General features: G+C 44.8%; 1 protein-coding gene across 2 annotated transcripts in view; it reads left to right on the top strand.

The window, feature by feature from the left end:
• LARS2 (leucyl-tRNA synthetase 2, mitochondrial) overlaps positions 1-20,973 on the top strand; it is a 120,313-nt gene that overhangs the window by 66,565 nt on the left and 32,775 nt on the right. For both annotated transcript variants that reach the window (XM_019724060.3, XM_074312510.2), the window contains exons 9-14: positions 529-688; positions 8,657-8,761; positions 11,276-11,391; positions 12,749-13,032; positions 16,501-16,599; positions 19,394-19,531. In XM_019724060.3, coding sequence (XP_019579619.3) covers positions 529-688; positions 8,657-8,761; positions 11,276-11,391; positions 12,749-13,032; positions 16,501-16,599; positions 19,394-19,531 — 902 coding nt within the window. The remainder of the gene's footprint in view (positions 1-528; positions 689-8,656; positions 8,762-11,275; positions 11,392-12,748; positions 13,033-16,500; positions 16,600-19,393; positions 19,532-20,973) is intronic.

The raw sequence follows: 20,973 nt of genomic DNA, 5'->3' as shown, positions 1-20,973 counted from the left end.
GAAAGGCGTTTAACCAGCCCTAGGAACACTCAGTCATGAGCTCAGCTCAGGCTGTCCTTTCTTTCCTCTTCAAAATGGTATTAACTTCAATGATTGTTTTTCTGGCTAGAAAAGTAGTTGCCTCTGTTTTATACTATACCTTAAATCCCCGGGGAAATTATAGTTCCTTTCTCGGGACAGAACCAATAATACATTGACAGTTATTTTTGATTTGTGAACAGAGGAGCCAGGAAGACAGGCCGGCATCTCTCTGAGCATGCGTCAAGCACCTTCATTCCGGGGAACCAAGCATGTCTGGTGGTGGGCACAGGGTGTGGGGGGGTGGGGGTGGCTTCAGGAGGATGAACTGTGATCCTTTTCTTTCCCGCCCTCCTCTGCCCCTGCCAGGGACCATCTACGGCTCCCACACCCAGAAACTGCACCCACGGTTTGGGATTGAGGAGGGGAGGGAGCAGGGGACGTACTGGGGAGCACGGCAACCCAGGGGGACGACTGAAAACTGACATGACTCTGCTTTGCCCCTGCCAGATTGATGGGCAAGTCACAGGAGAAAAGCTGACTGCCTACACGACCACCCCCGAGGCGATTTATGGCACCTCCCACGTGGCTATCACTCCCAGCCACAGACTCTTCCACGGGCACAGCTCCCTGAGGGAAGCCCTTGAGAAGGCGCTGGTCCCTGGCAAGGGTGAGTGGGCACATTGAGGCTCGGACGGGGACGCGTGCTTTACGCGTACATTTCAATGGGGCTGCATGGAGTTCACGGTCTGTCACATACGTCGTCTTATGTGATTTGTTCTTCATCTTAGCCTGACTTTTTTTTTTTTTTTTTTTAACATGAGGGTGAAAAAGAGCATTAAAAATGTTAAGTTACCCGCCGATTTCACTTTGAGTTACTAGGTTGTCTACTTCTTGAGTTTTCTGGCTGAAAGCTCAAATCTTTCCCTTTAAGTATAATCTAGATTTAAAACTCTTTTTCTAATAGGAACAGAATCTTCTGCTCCATTTATAATTCCGTCATCAAATAAAACTGCACTGACAAGGACAGGAAGGAAGTCACTGAGAATTAGAGGACACATTTTCAGCAACTTAAACTTATTGTTTTAGAGAAGTCACATAGTCATCTGAGGTGACGCACAGCGTCCTGCTCAATACAGGTCTTCATAAATAGATTGCGCTGACCTGGAAATGGCATAGCAAGTCTTATTGGTCAGTGAGGACATGGGGCATGTGTACGCGTTAGTCAGGATTCTGTGGGTACAAGCGACAGGATCCATCTCTAGCTAGCCCAGAGGAAAAGGAAACCGTACTTTAAGGCAGTCAAAAGCTTGCTGAATAGAAGAACCACTGAAGAACCAGTCTGGAAGAAGACTTGGACCAGGCAGCCATGGGAGTTTGGCAGGAGGCATGAATTAACAGTCTCTAGAGTACCACTAACCGAGGGACTCTGCTGTCACCTCGCCCTCAGAGCCTGGAGTACTTGGCTCTGATTGGTATAACTGGGGCCCAGTGGCCTTTTTCTTGGCCAAGGGAAGACCAGGTATATTTCCTGACAGACCACCAAGCCTCTAACCAATGAGGAAGGGATAGCTCTCCAAAACAAACTCAGAGGGTCTTCCCAGGGGAAGTGGGTGTGGATCGTAGGGGACGGAAGGCAGTAGCCTATTGATTAGAAGGCTGTCTCTGGAGAAATGTAAATGTTTTTATAAAAATCTCACCCCGTTCTCGTTTCATAAACTTCAACACAAAGCACACAGCCTGAATTATTGGGGTGTGTTTGAATTATTTAACTAACAAAAATGTTTTGGGTGGTGATATAAAGTTTTTTTTAAATTGCTATTCTTCAGATAACCAGAGGAAAGATTTCTTGACATCAGGTTGGAAGGCTAAACAACGTTATCCCAACTTATGTCTGCTTAAGACTTCTAATTGTTTACTTACAGCATTAAAGGGAGGGTTCAAATCGGTGAACATTATTAAGGAACCTACTACATGCTAAGCACTCCGGGATACGTAGATGACCTTTCACAACCCTGCCTTCCAGGGAGTCCTAACAGAGGACAACCAGATGTATATGTAACCTGCTCTGGCACAGGACACATATTATGTGGTTTCATCTCATTTGCTGTTGTATATTGAAATAAAAGACTCTTTTGAGTTAAAACTTCAGTGTGTTGATAAAATCCAATGTAGCGGTCTCTTTCAGTTTTATATTCTACTTACTCAAAATGAGATCTTTTCAACTGTTTAGTGTAAAGGGAAAATACACAGCTTTTGCTGTCAGGGACATTTTGACGTTCAGGAGTATGATGGTTGAATACTATCTAAAATTGAAAAACTAAGAAATGTACACTCTTAGATTTTTTTTTTTTTCTTACAGTTAATTTGGGGTCACAAATTAAAATGAGGTAATATTAAAAGGGGATTAATGAGCTAATGAGTTACAAAAGATGGAGTTCCTGACATGAAAGTCATTCTGTAAATTCAAAACATTTTCGTATGTAAAAAATTAAATTATTTTAGCGTATGCAAAGAGCAGTGTTTTCATGGTCGCGTGGGCATCAGCACATCTGATTTGCCCTGGTCATTTTGTTTTGGCCCTGACTGGCCTGTTAACTTCCTTCTCTCTTCTTTTTAATAGTCTCTGAAATAATTCCAAATGGAACATTACACTTGGCTCTGAATTTTCCAATTCTCATTTTCAAAGTGGAAGTATTCTTTTTGCAGACGTCAATTTATTAAAAGTCTTGAGGTTAATTTGCACGTCAAGTCTCTGGATTTTGACATGTGGCATTAGTCCCATGAAGGCCAAATTGCTTTGAGCATAATGCAGTTTTCCCAAAGGGTGAATTAAAATTACCATATGAATATAGATTTATGCCTCCTTTGGCCTTTGAGGTCACATGTTAAACCTGAACGTTATATCACTGTTGTCATTTACCCTTGCCAACTGGTTCAGATCAGGCAAGCGGCTTGGTTTTTCCTCGAATGTCAGGTTTTAGGGTGGCGAGTGTTAAAGCAGTGACCACTGAAAATTATGGCATCACACAGTTGTGACTGGCTCCGAGGAGGATGGTGACACACGTGGGCAGGGTGACGCGAGAATGGCAGAGTGGAGGCGGGAGGACCAGCTTACCTCATTAGTTAAGGTAGGAGATGGTGAAGACCCCAGAACAGCGTCGTCAGAATGGAGGGGCGGGAAGAGCTCTGAGAACTCTGGAAGGGTCGAGGGCAGAGACGACTTCCTGGTTTCTGGCTTGACAACTGGGTTGCTGACGTTATTGATTAAAGGTACTCTTTTTTGCTCAGCATGGCATAATTTGGCAGATTCCTTTAAGAGAGCAAAAAGTAAGGCCCTTCCCTGTAGAGTTCTTGAAATCGAGTTTTCCATAATCATCGACGTTGCCTTCCTTTTCTCAGCTGACCTCCTCTCACTTAAGTCATGTTATGTAAGCTCTGACCTGATAGGAACTAGAAACCATAAAAAGCATCAAGAGGGAAATATCGTCAAGCTGTTCTGGCTTTTCCTGGAGTCTTTTCTTACATTCCTAAAAGGGAAATATGCAAGCCCCAGGGCTTTGGAACCACACATCACAGCTCTGAGTCACCAGTGGTCTGTACAGCGCATTTTTCACCAAGAGGGTACATGAGGTCATCTTAACGGGTGCCTTAGAACCCTGTTGTCCTTGACGCATTAGAGAGCAGGAGCTTCGTCTCCTGGAAGTCCCGGAACATTAACTAATTGCTGACTGTTGTCTACTCGCGTCTCCACAGTATCAGCATGAGCGTGGGGCAGAGGGTGAAGAACAGAATCCTGTAGACAGTAGCTTGCTCTTCAACCAAACTGCTTCTGCTAGCATCTGTTCAGCACGTGTTAGTATGGGTGTGACGCAGAGAGAAAAGCTGTGCTCAGATAACCAGGAATAAATAAAAACAAGTAGGTTTCTTTGCTTCTGGACATCTGAGAACCTTTGCTGTGCTGATGTTCATCGTGACTTCCAAAGAGAGGACGTCAAGTGGCACTTTTCACACTTAGTGACCACGAACCCCATTTCCGCAGACCGTCCCTGGAAGCCAGCTGCACAGAGCACTGCTTTGCTGAACAACGAAGGAAAGCCACGTATCGGTTTTACTAGAAGGCATGACAGACCTGCCTTCCTCGCACCGGGGGCCGTGAGAGCAGCGGGCACCTACCTGCCCTGCAAGTTTCCTTTGCTGTTTACAGTGTTTAGCTGTTGTGTGGCTGCTGTGTGAGATGCTTCAGTCACTTCAGATTTCCTACAGCTTCCTTGGCTTTTTGCTTCACATCTCCCCGGCATGACTGCTGAGAAATACGGAGAGCACTAGACCTGCTCAGGAACTTCAGGTTTTAGTTTTGTTCTTTTTAAGACACCGATTTTTGACCACGTAAAGCAAGCATACAAATTGCTACTGTATAATCATTACAAATCTGCTCATATTTAAGTGTCAAGACCGATTTTCTTTTCTAATTGCAAGACTGTCATAACAACTTTTATGTGGAAAAATGAAAAAAATCCAACCCTTCAATGCAGTGCTCTACATTTAAAAAATATTTTTCTCATAGTAACTTTATTGAGATATAATTCACATACTATAAAATTCACCCATTTCAAGTGTCCAATTCAGTGGTTTTTAATGTATCCACACAGTTGTGCGACCATCACCACAGTCAATTTTAGAACATTTTCATCTTGCCCCAAAGAAACCCCGTGCCTTTGGCAGTCGCCCAGCCCTGGACAACCACTGATCCACTTTCTGTCTCCAAAGGTCTCTTGTGGACATTTCGTATGAATGGAATCTTAGGATATTTGCCTTTCTGTGACTGGCGTCTTTCACTCAGTATAATGTTTTCAAGGTCCATCCGTGTTGCAGCGTGTCTCAGTACTTCATCCCCTTTTATGTGACAATAACATTCCAGTGTGTAGATACAGCACATTTTATTTATCCATTCGTCAGTGGATGGGCATTTTGGTTGTTTCCAGTTTCTAGCTATTACGGATAATGCTGCTATGAGCATTTGTAGAAATTTTTGTATGGACATATATTTTCATTTCCTTGTGTGTCTGTCTAAGAGTGGAATTGCTGGGTCTTATGGTAACTCTGTTTTTAACTGGTTGAAGAACTATCAGAAAGCAGCTGCACTGTTTTACATTCCCACCAGCAGTATATGAGGGGTCCAATTTCTCCACATCTTCACCATCACTTGTTATTGTCTGTCTTTTTTTTTAAACATTTTTTAACTTTTTTTTTTTTATTAGTTTCAGGTGTACAAAACAATGTAATAGTTAGACATTTATCATTTATATCCCTCGCACAGTGACAACCCCCTTCCCCCATCTACTGGTCTGTCTTTGACTGTGGCCACCCTGGTGGGTGTGGTGTGGTGTGATACCTCATAGTGGTTTGATTTGGGTTTACCAGATGGCTAAGGGTGCCGGGCGGCTTTTCATGTGCTTATTGGCCATTTGGGTTTCTTTGGAGAAGCGTCTATTCAGATCCTCTGCCCACTGTTTAATTGAGTTGTCTTTTTATTATTGAATTTTAATAATTCTTTATTCTAGACACAAGTCCCTTATCAGATATATTATTTATAAAAATGTTCTCCAGTTCTGTGGGTTTTCATTTTCTTGATGGCGTCCTTTGAAGCACAAAAGTTTTTAATTTTGATGAAGCCCAGTTTACCTATTTTTTCTTTCATTGCTTTTGCTTTTGGTGTTATAGCTAAGAAACAATTGTCTAGTCAAAGGTCCTGAGAATTTATACCTATGTTTTTATCTAAGACTTTCATAGTTTCATATCTTACATTGAGGTCTTTCATCCAGCTTTTAGTAAACTTTTACATATGGCAAAGGTAGGCATCCAACTTCATTCTTTTGCCTGTGGTCGTATTCCTTTTTAATTCATGTTCCTATGCACGTGTATCTTAAAGATCCAAGTGCTTCTGTCTTTATTTTTTGGTCTTCACTTAATATGATATCAGAAAATATTTCTTTGTTCTTATGAAGGCTTCACAATTGTTTTTAATCCATACATAATATTCTATCTACTCAATGTACTATGGTTTCCTAAATCCTCCCTGTTGGAGTAAATATTTGGCCTTTTTTTGTGTTTGGGGCTGTTATGGAGATAGCTGCTATAACCACTTATGTCCACGTAGCATTTTGCCTGTGGAATTACTTCCTCAGGAGACCTTTCCCAAGAGTGGGATTTTTTGGTCAGAGGTTATGAGCATTTTCCCATTCCTGTTACATGTTGCTTTTGTTGGTTTCTGAAAGGGCTACGTCCGTTTACGGTGCCATATGCAATGACACATGAATTTCAGTGCACCTTCACAAACATGGATGTTACCCTTCTCAACATGTTTGCTAACTTACCAGATATAAAATGATACTACTTCAGGATTAATTTCTATCTCTCCTTTTAAAAATTAATTTGTGTTTTTTAAAACCCAAGGGATATATGTATATTACATGAAAAGTCAAAAGTATTACTAACAACAATAGTAACTCCCCAACTACTTTTCATTATTTTGAGTATGTGTTTCTTAGTATATAAGTTTGGTGGCTCTGACAGAGTCCTAGAAAAACAGTGATTTTAAAATACAGGAGTTTGTTTCTCGCTCACATGAAACTCGGAGTGCAAATGACAAGTCTGCTTCGGGAGCGGCCAGGACCAACGCTCTTTCTGTCTTCCTGCTCGGCCTTCTTCGGGCCTTGCCCTTAACTGTGTGTTCTAAGATGTGTACACTTCATCTGCATTGCAGCAAGAAAGATGGGGAAAGAAGGTTGTGCTCCTTTTCTCTGAGAGAAAGAACCAGAAGTTGTTTCTGCACGTGCTCTGTGGCCACACCTAGTGCAGGGGCACAGGGCAGCGCTGCCATTTGCGGTGCAGCCATGTGTCCAGCTGAACATTCTCTTGCTAAATCAGAAGTGGAGTCACATGCAGAGTCAACTGGCAGTCTGTGTCACGGCCGCTGCTCTGGTGGAGACCTGCATGTGTCTGTAATATGCCGACATGGCTGTCTCTCAGCTCACCACTTCTAGACGTCATCGAGTGACTTTTACTCCTGCCTTCACCATCCCGCACCTTCCATCCTCCTAATAACATTGCATCATAATTGCAGAGTTCACAAATGTACACCTCTTCTTTGAGATGGGACAATATGGGATCAGAAGTAATTGAGATGTGTCAACCCTTAGGCAGCTCGGGCAGCAGGTGCCTCTCAGCCAGAGTACCATGGGTGCTGGCCGAACCTTAGCCATGGAGACCTGTGTGGGTCACAGCTCACTCTGTCCCCACCATACCCCATCCTGTCTTCCTGACACTGAAGATGAAAGAAGATCAGCGCTGGCTGAGATGCCTACAGAACCTCTCTTTGACCTCTTTGAAAAATGAATCCTAATCCCTAGGCTTATTTTAACTTTGGGGTTTGGAAAACATATGTTAGATAATTATATAAAGTCTTAAAACATGGCAAGGGTAAATAGTAAGCATTCATAAATTACAACCGTTACTAATTTCTTATGTTACAGTCAGCTCAAGTGAACTCACTGACTGAGTTTAGCCTTTCCTCCCTTCTTCCTTTGGGATTTTGCTTGGGTCTCCGTGCTTGCAGGGAAGATTCATGGACGTCTGGCTTATCTCCCCGCCGCAGTAATTGTAGCAAGCTTCACTTAAGATGACACACTGTTTGGATACTTCCAAATTAAGTGTTTTATTATGACCACATAAATATTGTTCCCAACTGAGCCACGTATACTGTGATTACATATTCCTTTTTATATAACTTTATTTTTCCTGAAGTTCACGTGTCATCATTTTTTTCATTTGCTTTGTATTCTTTGAATTTCTGACTAAGTCTTCCCACACCCTCCCAGAAGCTCTTTAAAACCCTGTCAATACAGTTTTCTACACATTCCAACCTGCCAGATAAGGTATTGATTCCCTTTTTATCCTGAAGATGCTTCCAGGGGGCCTTCTGTCCTGCTCACATCTGACAGTTCACACTCCAGGCCTCTGCTACACAGCTGTCATCCTAGGATTTCCCTCTGTCTTTGTTCTGCAAATATCCAATCCTCTTCCTTTGTTAGACCCTCTGTTTCCTGGATCCCATGTCTGTCTCTTTCTTGACTTACCCTCATTTTGCTGGAACACACTCTCCAGTTTCTCCTAAGAAAGGGGACGTGGGAAGGAACTGTTTAGTCTTTGTATGGCTAACCAGTCATTTTCTACTCTTCTATCCATTTCCATCTTCAAGTGTTATGGTTTGGAATTCCAGATGTCTCCCTAGTTCTACCATAGATACATTTCTGTGTTGCTCATTCTTCTGTATATTTGAGGTATTTTTCAAGAGGAAAAGAGGGTGGTGGGAATGTCTTTTCTCCACCATCTGGAAAATAGAAATGCCATTTTCACTTCTTTTGTTATTAGTTCATACAGGTGAACACTTTCGTGTATTTGTTTAATCTTTTGATTTTCCAGTGGTGTGAATTATCTATCAATACCTTCAAAGAACAAATTCTTTAGCAATTAGCACAAAACACCGAAGGACTAATGCTTATTTTTCTCACCTGTTTCCGCTGAGATTCGGGGGCCCCAGCGGACAGGCGTCCACAGTTCTTGCTCTCATTTTCAGATTGCCTCACGCCTGTGACCGCTGTGAACATGCTCACCCAGCAGGAGGTCCCTGTCGTTATCTTGGCTAAAGCTGACTTTGAGGGCTCTCTGGATTCAAAAATAGGTAAGCAGCTATTCAGATGTGATCAGAATAGTGTATTTAGCAGGCTTCAAATCAGAAGACTAGCCCATTGCTGTCAAGTGAAAGAGCTGACTGTTGGTTCCATGCTCTGTTTTGCCTCTTTGTGAAAACAGACGTCCCTTATTTAACAACTACATTCTGAAAGCATATCAAGTACATCGCACTTTGCTAGCTGCTATTGAGAACAGTAAAGGATATCTGGCCCGTGGATCTTGCCAGTACGTCCCGTTGGTGAGATTTGTACCTCTGACGTGGGGAAACAATACAACTCTGCTGAAAACCCAGTCTCAGGACTCAGAGCCAACAGCAGCTGCTGAGATGGGGGTTCAATGCACAAATGATCAGCGTGGGCTGGGTTTTGGGTGAGGCCTTTGTGGAGGAGGTGAACTTGAGCTATTCAAGAAAAGGATCATGAAACAGCAGTAAAATGGAAGGCTTATTTAGAGCTGCAAATTGGATACCGTTGGCAGCCTTACTCATTCGTCAGAATTCTAAACGATCACCTAACAGGAAGTCTGTGACTGTCCTGAGGGATGACAGCCTACGACAGCCCTGTCCAAGATCTGCCCCCAGGGTGGGCCCACGTGGCTCTCTTTTCAACGTTCCTACTGTAGATTCTAGCCAGTCTCCAAAGTGCCAAAACCCTGCAGAGAAAGTTATCTCCACACTCTATTTCCTAGCACACAGAAGAAATAGCATTTCTTATCAAAATCATGTTTTTCCTCACAATTCTCAGATCTGGTTTTTGACAAAGTGATTTGAAGAAACACCAACACAGAAAAACATGTTAAGCCAGTCAAGTCATTCTCCGGCAATTTAAACCTAGAAAGTATGTTGCTTAAGGGAAGTAATTCCTTCCACTGCTGTTATGCCCTTTGTAATTAGTTAAATTCATTACTGTAACTAGCCAAGGTAAATAATAAAGGAAGCTCTTATTAATGTGGCTTTTTTTTCTTTTCTGTTGGTATATTGAGCCAAAGTACCAACACAATGTTGAGAGTTCTGAAGGGAAAATAAATCTGACTTTTTAGGTGTGCATGGAAAATCATTTTTCCTGTTGTCTAGATTTCCCGCAGTTACATAATTAACATTTTCTAAGTTATTGCCCCTTGCTCTCCAAGTAGAACAGAGACAGATAAATAAGAGACAATGCAGTACTTTTGCCATGTCACCTGCCTGTTACAAAAACAGGTACATTCCCCTGAGCTCTGTGTGACTATCCCCGAGGTCCAGAACATTCTTTGTGTGGTCACATAAATTCTGTGTCACAATATCTGCCTTTGACTATTACTCCTAGTTACTCCAAACCATGCACTTCTTGTAAGTGACTCTTTTCCCTTCTTGACCACGAGCATTTTTCGGTAATAGTTATTGCTTGCCATTTTCCCTCACTGGTCACTATTCTTCAAGTCCACTGTGAACATTTATTTGCTTCATTAGGTGCTTTCTGTCAGTAATCTCAGCTGGAACACCACAGAACTTTCCATCTCCCCACGAAGCTGTAGAGCAAGTCTCCCAAACATGAAATCGCCCTTGTAGGCCCATGTTCCTGAGAGGCTGTTTTCGAAATCTGAGTTAGGCATTTTGTGTATTACCCTTAGTTTGGTCTCTCTCAGTTGTCACAAGATGTATTGTGTCAGTGGACCCTGCAGTGGGAGTTCTCAACCAGGGCCAGTTTGGCCACCAGGGGACATGTGGCAATTTTAGAGACATTTTTGTCTTTCACACCTGGGGGGGGTCGGGGGGGGCTACTGGTGGAGACCAGGGATGCTGCTCGTCATCCCACAGAGCACAGAGTAGTCCCCACAGAAAGTCTGGAGTGTTAATAGTGCCAAGGAGAAACCCTGCCCTACAGAGCCAACATCTGAGAGACCTGTTCTCGTGACAGCTAAAGCCGAAGCAGCAGGCCTTGGCCCTCCGCATGAGTGATTTACTTCTGCTCGGCTCCATCTCCTCAAGGGCATGTGTGGGTTGGAGAATAAATGTCTCTTCAGAATGTACTGCTGCCTCTGGGAACAAAGCACAGTATGAAATAACACTGTTGCCAGCCTTCGGCTTCCTGATGAGTGGATTTTTCTAGGGTGCTAGGAAATGCTGGTGGTGCAGCCCTGCTTCTCAGGAGAATGCCACTGTCCTCTGTCACTGAGGGAGTTCAAAGACGAGGCTTCCCCGGATGCTTGTGATTTACTGTTTCAGTGACCAAAAGCACCCCAAATCGCATATTTTAGAATTACCACAGTTTTTAAAAGTAAACTAAGCAAAGGAAAAGGTTTAAAGGAAATAATACCAGCATGGTATAGTGGTCATGATAGGGCGGTGGGTTTCTCCAGGACTCTTCTCCTTTCCCCAGTAGATGTCATGTGCTTTTATAACTCCTCTAACTGAAAAGGGTAGAGTCTCCTTTAAGAAGCTAAAGCTAAGTGTCAGGGCTGTCAGTCATTTTGTGATCTGGGCATTTGCAAAGGAGACATTTTGTGTTTCTTCCCCTCTTGATAGGAATTCCCAGCACCAGCTCAGAGGACACCACCTTAGCCCAAGCCCTGGGCCTGTCCTATTCCGAGGTCATTGAAACGTTGCCTGATGGCACAGAGAGACTGAGCGGCTCCGCTGAGGTGGGTACCCTGTGGCCCAGGCCTAAGAACTTACTTCTCAATTCATGAGCTTGACACGTGTCTGACGAGACATTTTCCTGCAGGTGCCATTTCACTCATCCCCACCCCCAAGAATCTTGCAGCCTTGTTTCTTAATCTGTGAAAACAAAATAATATTCTTTTTCAAGATCTAGAAGTTTATCAACTCTAAGTCAAACCCTATCCTAGAATAGTATGATTATCACAGTAACTAAACTTTATTTTGGGACTCTTCTGCTGGAGAAAAAAGGACCTCTGCCAGGGAAATGTTTATCCATGAGCTTCTGCAGTGTAAAAACATGGATGTGTAGAGAAGACTGACTCTTAAGAGAGCTTGTGAGCATTTGCGCCTTAATTGTGTATGATGGTGGGAGTGTAGGGCGTAAAAGTGTAAGTGGTTCCTGAGTAGATAGCCCTGTCCTTCCGAAGACACTTCAGACCCTTAATGAAAAGAGCTGCTCTCGATAAGCATAGCTGTACTTCCCGATTCCTCTGCCTCGTTCCTGGAAGCCCCTCGATGGCAGTGGGCAGACCGAAGTTATCTCTGTGCCCCAGTGCCGTGCACAAGCCTGGCACAGACTAGGTGTGCAGACCACCTTCACTGAACCCGTTCCAGGGCACCCACGATCCAGGCTGTCGGCAAGCCACGCTGGCCTGGTTCTTCTCATTAGTTTCGTTCCCTGAGAAGCGCCAGGTGAAAGGAGAATTTCTCTTTTCTACTATTAGTGTTCTGCCCTGTTTTCTATAAAGGCGAGCGTCTAAGGGCAAAAGGAGTGGTTCCGGTTTTTCAAACTGGGGGCTCAGTTCACTCCTCTGCTTGACTGAATTCCTTCTGCTTTTGGGTAATTCTGAGTTTTTCTCTCCTGGATATTTGCCCCCCGGCAGAGGAGTACTCATTAAAAATACATATCATGCAGTGGTTTCCTGGCAGCTAAATGCTGATGTTTGATGGCTGTCTGTAGGCAGGGTGTAGGACGGCCCCAGAACCAGGGCCACTTTACCCATTAGATGTCCCAGGGGACAGACACAGTGCCTAAAGCACAATGCTTTTAGGGCCCCCCCCCCCCAAAAGGTTTCAATTTCTTTTAAAATCAGAAGAAAACAAGTGAACTTTTTGGGTTCAAAATTATTTTCCTCTTTCTTCCACGTCGTCCTAAAATATAATTTTTAATAATATCTCTGGGAGGAAGGGACCCACAGGGCCAAAGCTCCTAGGGCTCACAAGTGCCATCACGAGGCCCTGCCCAGAACCACCACTAAGCACGCCATCCCAGGTGGCGGCGTGGGGATGGTGACGCTACTAGGAAGGGAACAACAGCCCCTCTCTTCCTTCTCTCAGTTCACAGGTATGAGCCGGCAGGACGCATTTCTAGCCCTGACTCAGAAAGCCCGGAGTAAGGGAGTGGGTGGAGACGTGACAAGTGACAAACTGAAGGACTGGCTGATCTCGAGGCAGCGGTACTGGGGCACGCCAATCCCCATGGTCCACTGCGCGGCCTGCGGCCCCGTACCTGTGCCTCTGGAGGACTTGCCCGTGACCTTGCCCAGCATCACATCTTTCACCGGCAAGGGAGGCTCCCCACTGGCCACGGCCTCGGAGTGGGTGAACTGCCTCTGCCCCAGGTAAGGAACCACGTGCTAGCACCCTGCTGAGGTTTCAGACTCCCTCCTCCCTCCTGGTGCTAACTCTGCTCCCTTCTTCCGGGACTCCCACCAGGCTGGAAAGAATGCCATAGGTCTCTGGGGACCTTTGAGAGAAGGTGCTGGAGTCTGGGGCCCAGCTTCTGTGACGGGCGCTTTCTCCTCTCCTTTCTGAGCTGTGGGAGCAGCAGGTCAGTTCACATTTTTCCCAGAAGCATGTGATCCAACTGAGGGAAAAGCTACACATTTTCATCACAACTTCCTAAAAGACCACTCTCTTCTATTTTATATTCCAAAGAGCTACTTGGAGATGAGCGATGTTTTCTCCTCTTCGCCTTACAGTTTCCCCATCTTGTGACGGGTAACAGTGGAGGTTTTATCCCGAGTAGCAGAGTAGAAGCTACCACAGCAAGTTTGCTCAGGGGTTCGTTCTTTAATATATTGAAACCCACCGTATTTCCTTTCTTCTTATGGAAGTGAGATTATGTTTTTCTGTCAGTTCACTGGCATGTCTCAAATGTAATTTTTAGGATGCCATACCAGCTGATTACACAAATAAATAACCGATACCAAGCTCCAGTATATTCCTTTTTCCCTCTATGGAAAAGCCATTTTTCTCTGCTTTATAGGTTCATAGTGAGGGTGTGCTAAAGTGATTTAGTCCTCTGTCAGCACAAAGCTGAGTCGCAAAGTTTGTAATGAGGTAACCACACACCAGGCTGGGGACTCAGACAGTCATGGATTCAGGTCTGGGCCCTGCCCGTTAAGTAGCTGTGTGGCCTTGGGAAAGTCTCTTGACTTCTCTGAGCTTTGGTTCCCTTACCTGGAACTGAAATAATCCCCTTGAAGGGCTGTTCGGAAGACTACGTTAGCACACGTACTCCTGCACAGTGGCCCCCAGCAACCTCTCCGTAAACTGACGTGTCACCGCCATTTACCAAGGACTCGCCAGCAATTCTCCCAGGTCCTCAGGCAGGTAGTCTTGGGATTTGAGATGGGGCTTGTAGGAAGGGACATCGGAAGCGCCGGGCCATTTTAAGGTAGAAACACGGGCTCAAGGAAGGAAAGAGCACACCCTCTTTGTTGAGAAGCAGTGGCAGGGCTTCTGGAGACGTTGGTGGCCTTCAGTGGGAATGAGGTTTCCTACCTGGCTGCAGACTCCTGGAGGGCAGAGCCCAGGCCTTGGTCTTGGTCAGGCTCTAATGAGCACCCAGGGCTGAGAGCCACTGGGCCAGCGTGCCAGACGGGATGGCACAGCGCTAAGGACCACAGGAACCAGAGCCCAACACACGTGGAGTCCTTCCTGTTGAGCTCCAAGACTTTGGGTGGGTTTCTTAACCTCTCTGTACCCTAGTTACTCATCTGTAAAGTGAGCACATGAGTAGTATCTACCTCATAATCCCCAGGGTTACTGGGGATTAAATGAGATGGTGCCCGTGAAGCATTGGGCTCGGTGCCTGCTCCTCAGTGTTCGTGTTACCACCGTGGGAGCTAATAATGAGAATGACAACACCATCACCGTCACCATCATCTATTCCTCCCACTCTCCAAGCCGCGTCTTCTGCATCACGCAGCTTTTCGTGTCAGCAGAATGTGTCACTTGTCTTCAAGTCCAGCATGACCACTGAAAAGAAAATCAGCATGGCAGCTTTTAGCCAGATGCTAGTCCTTTTCTCAGTCGAGTCTTGCATTTTCTTCCTAACTTGTAAGGGTGCGTGCACTCATGGTGAGGGAGGAGAAGTAACCTTTATCTTCTCATTATTTCCCAGAATAGTATCTGTGTTCTAGTTGGTTGCTCTCCAAGTAAAGAGACCTGGCATTAACATAGAGGCGCACTGTTGAGTTCGGTGTCTTAGAGCAGCACAGGGGTGAGGGGGTAGGAAACAGGATGAATGGCTGCTCCTCCCAGGACCCCCCACGGCCCCCAGTGGGAGCTCCCTGGCTAAAATGCAGGAGGACCCTGGGAGCCCCAGAGCCCTTCTCCCCCCCCCCCCCATCTGGGGCGCCTGTCTCTCTGCTTAGCCATTTCCATTGAATAAGTGGGCGGTGGGGAGTGGCTGTTTCCTTTGGTGATATTTGTAAAGCCATTATAAACTGCTTCACAGATGCGAGATATAAATGCAACTCTTCTTTTACTTAAAAATTAAAAGCAGACTCAAGCCCCTGCATGCTAAATTAGCAGAAGATTCATCACTTCCTCTTGGCGGCTCCTCCCGCCCCTCCTCATCCTACAAGAACCCCAAGGACTCATATTGCCAAAAGGGCGGCATTTGCAGGGGTGGTCGGCCGTGCTTCCATGCCTCAAGAGGGAGAGCCTGGAGTCTGAGCTGTGTTCTTCTGTGGCTTCTCTGCCACAAAGGTCCCTGGTAATAGCTGACTCAACCCATCCACTGCTGATTCAGGCCTTGAGGGATCTTCAAGGGCGCCAAGCCCCCTCCAAGACTCGGCTTGATGAAGGGCACCGTCTTGGGTACCTAGAAGTTACGGTTTTGGCACCTGCTTCTTTCAGTCCTATAGGCCCAGCACTCTAGGAACGTGCTTCAAGTTGGTTCGGCAGTCGGGCCCTTGTGGAACCTGAGTCCTCTCCACGCATCTCCATCCCGAGAACGAGGATTGCTTTTTCTTTTCAGCCCCTCACACGCCGAGAATCTCCACGCACTTTCTTGAACAGTAGATCTGTCTTTACCCTTCTGTCAGGAACCTGTGTTCAGGCAGTGGTGTATTGGTTAATGTGTACTATACAGCTCTCTGGACGGGGGCTTCGGATTTGTGTGTTTGCCGATTTCTGTGGTCTGTAGGCTCCCACCGAGGGCTAATTTCAGGCCACCAACCTGATGTCACTTGTCACGGTGGGCGGAGCTGATCCCAGTGGATGCTCACAAGCTGGTGAGTTGGCCCCAGCACATCACTCACTGCCTTTGGGCCTCAGGGATGATTTACCTTCCTAAGGTCGCTGCACTGGACTTCTGCACCCCTCGCCCTAGAGCAGAGATGAAAAACACACTCCAGTGCATTTTTCAGAGCAACATTTCGCTACATTTAGTTTTCAACTTCTCTTCATCAGTTGATTTGCCTCTTAAGCATCATAACGCAGGGTGGAGCTGAAGACAATCCTGACGAGCCTGAAATAGAAGTTCGTGCACAAAAGAGACACTTAGTCCTGTCTGGGCCTTTTAGGTTGCTAGGTTTTCTACCAGATTAAATTCAGAGAAGTGGAAAATAATACTTTTAATTATTGAAGACTGAAACTTTTATTTTGTAAATGTCTTTAAACCGTCATTACAATACAATGCAAAAAGAGAGCTTTCTCTGCACTATCTTTTCATGATGTGGCATTGTTCTTATGACACTTTAAATTCATACTGATTGCCGTAGCTTTCTCAAAAGCTAGTGGACAACTGCATTAATATTTAAAAAGGAACCAACTGATGAGCTTCATTTATTTCTTAGGTGCAAGGGAGCAGCCAAGAGAGAGACAGACACGATGGATACCTTTGTTGACTCTGCTTGGTACTACCTCAGATACACCGACCCTCAGAACGCTCACAGGTAGAGCCCTGCCCAAGGTTCTGAGCACGTGTCAGTCGGGGTCTTCTAAGAAGTAAACACCAAGGTGGAATTAGATGTACAAGAGATTTATTGGGGGAAATGCCTGTGAAGCATAAACTGCGAGGGGGCAGGAGTCGGCAGGGAGAGCCCTTAGACCCACCCTGCTGCAGGTTTGACAGCTGTGAAGGGAGAGGTGGAAGGACGGGGGACTGGGTCAGAGAGCCTCAGACCACAGTGCAGCTCTGAGAAAGTCTCACCCAGGCCAGCAGGACGCCCTGAGCCAAGCTTGTCCATTGGAGAGTCCCAGATCGGGCTGAGATGACTGCTCTGGTCCTCTGCGTGTTCGAGGGCATGGCCTGGCATGAGCACTGACTGGATTTAAAGATAGAGAAGCTAGAAGCTATTGGTCTGCTGTGCTCCCTGAAACAGACTCTCGTAAAGGGAGTGTTGGGAGATTACTAAATTAGATTCTTCACAGTCAAGTAAATCCCAAGTACAAGAAAAAGCAAAAGCAAAAAGGAAGGAAGTGCTGTAGTAATACCCTTCTTGGCCCCGCATTGAACTGCATTTATACGATCGTAAAGATTTAATGTTATTTACTTAACTGAAAATAATGATGAACTGTACAGGGAGTGTGCAGTGTAGGATGTGAGAGAGGTGAGAAGCATCACCTCTTACCACATACAGTCAGTAGGTAATTTCTAAAATTGGTAAATCAATGAAGAGTACGAACATCTTTTTTAATAACTGCCAGAAGAAACAGCTGAAAGAATTCAAAGTGGCTAAGGGACAGACCCTCGGGGAGAAGGGGTTTGTGAAGGAATAGGGCTGGAGACCATCGTTCCGAATTGTAAACCTTTCAGTGCTGTTTGATTTTTCAGTTATGTGCATGTATTTCTTTGACAAAAACAGATATATAAGGGAGAGAGCAGTCGGTAGATAGGAAGAGAGAGCGAATGAGAACAAAAGAAAACTATCACAGAGCACAGGAAAAACTATAGCATACTTCAGAGGCCTTGCCAGCTTGCTCTTGTCCGTAGGACAATTATTCTGAAACCCCGTAGCCCATGTACAAAAATAAAATAAAATGCCCCCTTTAGCTTCACTGGTTCTAAAATAATCTATTTCCAGGCAGGCAGGTGCTCCTGTCACCCATCCCCCAATCCCGCCCTGGCATTTGAGTTCAGGCCATTTGAATAGGACCCGGAGTAAGCAGTAGCCAGCAAAGGCAGAAAGGGTGCAGGGTGACCAGTGTCTGGGAACGGCCAGGGTCTCCCCAGTGGACCCACCGAGGGGCCCCTCTTCTGGGTCTTCCTTCTAGAAGGGGCTGTGGTGCATTGCATTTAGCAGCAGCTGGCTTAGGATGCAAAGGGACTTGGCCTTCTGACCTCTCAGAATGCTTCAAAGGATAAGCTTCTCCTGGATGACAGAGAGCCTAACTGGCAGTGACTGCCTGAGACCTTCACAGCCCCCACTTGGGGAATACCATATAGCACGTCATTTTCCTCACAAAAGCCGCTGTTCATTTCAGCACCGTCTTGAGTTTCGCTAGATGGTTTCTGGGGTAGATCGTAATCTGAGCTATAGCGACTTTCAGCATCTCACCCCTTAATTTGTCCCAAACTTGTTTTCGGGGTGAATACCATCCTTGACTTCCCTTTCTTTTCTGTCACCTGGATTAGCAGTTGGATTGCTCTAGAAAACCATTCTTCACAAAGAATAAAAACTTTTTTTGGTTTTACCAGAATACTGGCATGGTGACTGGAGGAGAGAAAAACCAAGCTGCAGTAAGATACTGATGCAAGGTGGTTGGCCAGGCTTCCCTGCTTAGCGACAGGCACGTGCTTCCAGCCAGAGCCAGAGCCTGCCAAGCCCATGCTGGGGGATAAAGGAAAGCAGTGCCCTGAGGTGTGGGCAAGAGAACTCACAACATATTGAAACCATGGAACGCAAATCCTCCAAAGACAAAGGTTTTCTTCTTTGGATGGCCTCCAATGGGGACATTCCCCTGGAATGAAGAGGTCTTTCCCCAGCTAGCACTGCTCCCTCTTCCCAACACAGACACACACACACACTCACAAACATACACACACCCCAAGAGTCCCAGCCAGAAAATAGAGGGAAGTGCCATTTCCTTTCCTCCCCAGCATCCATTAGGACCAGGGAATATGAAGAAACCTTTCTTTTAGAATCTCTGTGGACTGAAAAGTCTCTATTAGGTGAGAGAGTTGTTGGGCTCTTTAATGACAGTTACCCTAAGTTGGCTTGTTGCATTCAGGAGGCCATATAGGGGCTCTTGCTGGTTATCTACATTTTAAGGCTACTTTAAAAATAAGATCAAGTTTCTGTTTTAAAATGAACATTTAGTATCTACAAGATAGTCCCCATTGTAAATGCCACATCGCCCCCTATTGGTAAGAACTAAAAAATCTCGGTTTTTCTGTCATAATAAAAATTAAAATAAATCTAAATATTCAAATATGCATTGTACAGAAATCCCTTTTTTGCTGGTGTGTTTTCCTCTTGTCCTCATCTTATATGAAAATGGCATTTGGTAAAGTATGTCAGTAATGCCTCCTGAAGCAGTTTTTATAAATTGTATAAATTAACACTGATCTGATATTTTTCTCCTTTGTTATATAAGCTTTTCTCATATGCTTTCGAAAGAAAAGTCATTGTTTTTCTCTGACATAATTTATTTCAGGACATATGCAAATTACAATCAGTCTGTCATTGATTCATGCACTTGTAGCAAAGTAGGTTTTTAAAAAATGACTGTTTCTCTTTCTTCCAGCCCTTTTAACACAGCGCTGGCAGATTACTGGATGCCTGTGGATTTGTACATTGGAGGCAAAGAGCATGCGGTCATGCACCTGTTCTATGCGAGGTTCCTCAGTCATTTTTGCCACGATCAAAAAATGGTCAAACACAGGTGAGCATTTATACTGCTTTGCAAAAGAATTCAGTACCACAAACAGAACCTTGAAGCCGCAGTCAGTTCTTCTGAAGCTGGGTAAATAATTCTAGCACGTCGCAGAAGAGTTCTATTTTTCAGGTGTACTTTAGAGGTCATTGTCAGCCTTCACTGCATGAAGTGCGTTTCTGTTGCTTAACTGGTTCTAGCAGGTGGTGTTGCATGCTCAGATGGGATCTCGCCTTCAGCTCTTCTCCATGTAACTGACTTCAGTAATTGAGATTTGCACTGGGGAAGCAAAGAAGAGCGGTTTATCATGTTATGTGGCTTTTTATAGCTTCTCATGAGAGGTCATGTTTACCATCTGGTCCCTCTGTAAGCTCTGTTTCTAAGCTCGATTGAATTCTAACTCGATATTTCAGTATGATTAAAGTATAGAATGTAAACCTATTGATAAATTATTTTCCTGTTGGCCTGTAATCTGTTTCCCTTTATGTTCAGAAAGTTGTACGTGTGTGCTTTTACCCATGAAATACATCATTTATTTAAAAGATGTATTTGATGTATTATACAATTTAAAGAAGGAAATGAACATCCATTCACCCCGTCCTCAGCTTAAGAAATGGGGTATTACAGGTCCCTTGGGATCCCCGGGTACCCTCTCTAACCTCTCTCTTCCTACACCCGGACCCCTCCCCCAGCTAACCCCATCCTGAATCTTGAATTATCCCTTCTCTTGGTTTTCTTTATAGATGTATCACCTCTGTATATATTTTTCAACAATATGTATCGTTCCGTTTTCCTGTGTTTGAACTTTTAATAAGTGGAATGTTTCATGGATTCCGTCTTGCTTTCCTCGCTCAGCATTTTTTGGGATTCACCCATGTTGCTGCATGGAGCTGTGTTTCATCCTGCCTCGCAGCTGTATGGTATTCCAGTATATGGAAAGGGATTCCATGCCACCATTAGTGGCCGCTGGACTGTTTTGTGCAGTTATGAACAAAACTGCTGTGAGCATTCTTGTACATGTTTCCTGACCCACATGTGTCAGCATTTCTCTGGAGTGTGTACCTAAGAGTAGACTTGCTGGCTTGTAGGGTTTGCACATTTTCACCTTTACGAGGGAACACCAAACTGTCTTCCAAATGGTTTCTATAAACCTACACTCCCACCAACAGAGAGAGGTCTCACATCACTGCCTATGTCTTCATCATTACAACATTTAGTATCAGCCAGCTTTTAAAATGTTCCCAAACTGGGGTTTATATAGTGGATCACTCTGTGCGTTAAATTGGAATTTAAAGACACTGCTTAACTTACTGAGGTTAAGCATGTTTTTAATGTTTAGGGACCTGTGTGTTTTCTTTTCCATTAGATCCCTGTTTGTGTCCTTTGCCCTTATTTCTTCTGGATCATTTGTAGATTGTTGCAATTCTTGAATTATTGTGGATGCTTTTTGA

This window comes from Rhinolophus sinicus, chromosome 5 (genome assembly GCF_057876585.1).
Source record: "Rhinolophus sinicus isolate RSI-liver-muscle chromosome 5, RSI-T2T, whole genome shotgun sequence".
Taxonomy (NCBI): domain Eukaryota; kingdom Metazoa; phylum Chordata; class Mammalia; order Chiroptera; family Rhinolophidae; genus Rhinolophus; species Rhinolophus sinicus.
This window is presented reverse-complemented; position numbering and strand designations above follow the sequence as displayed.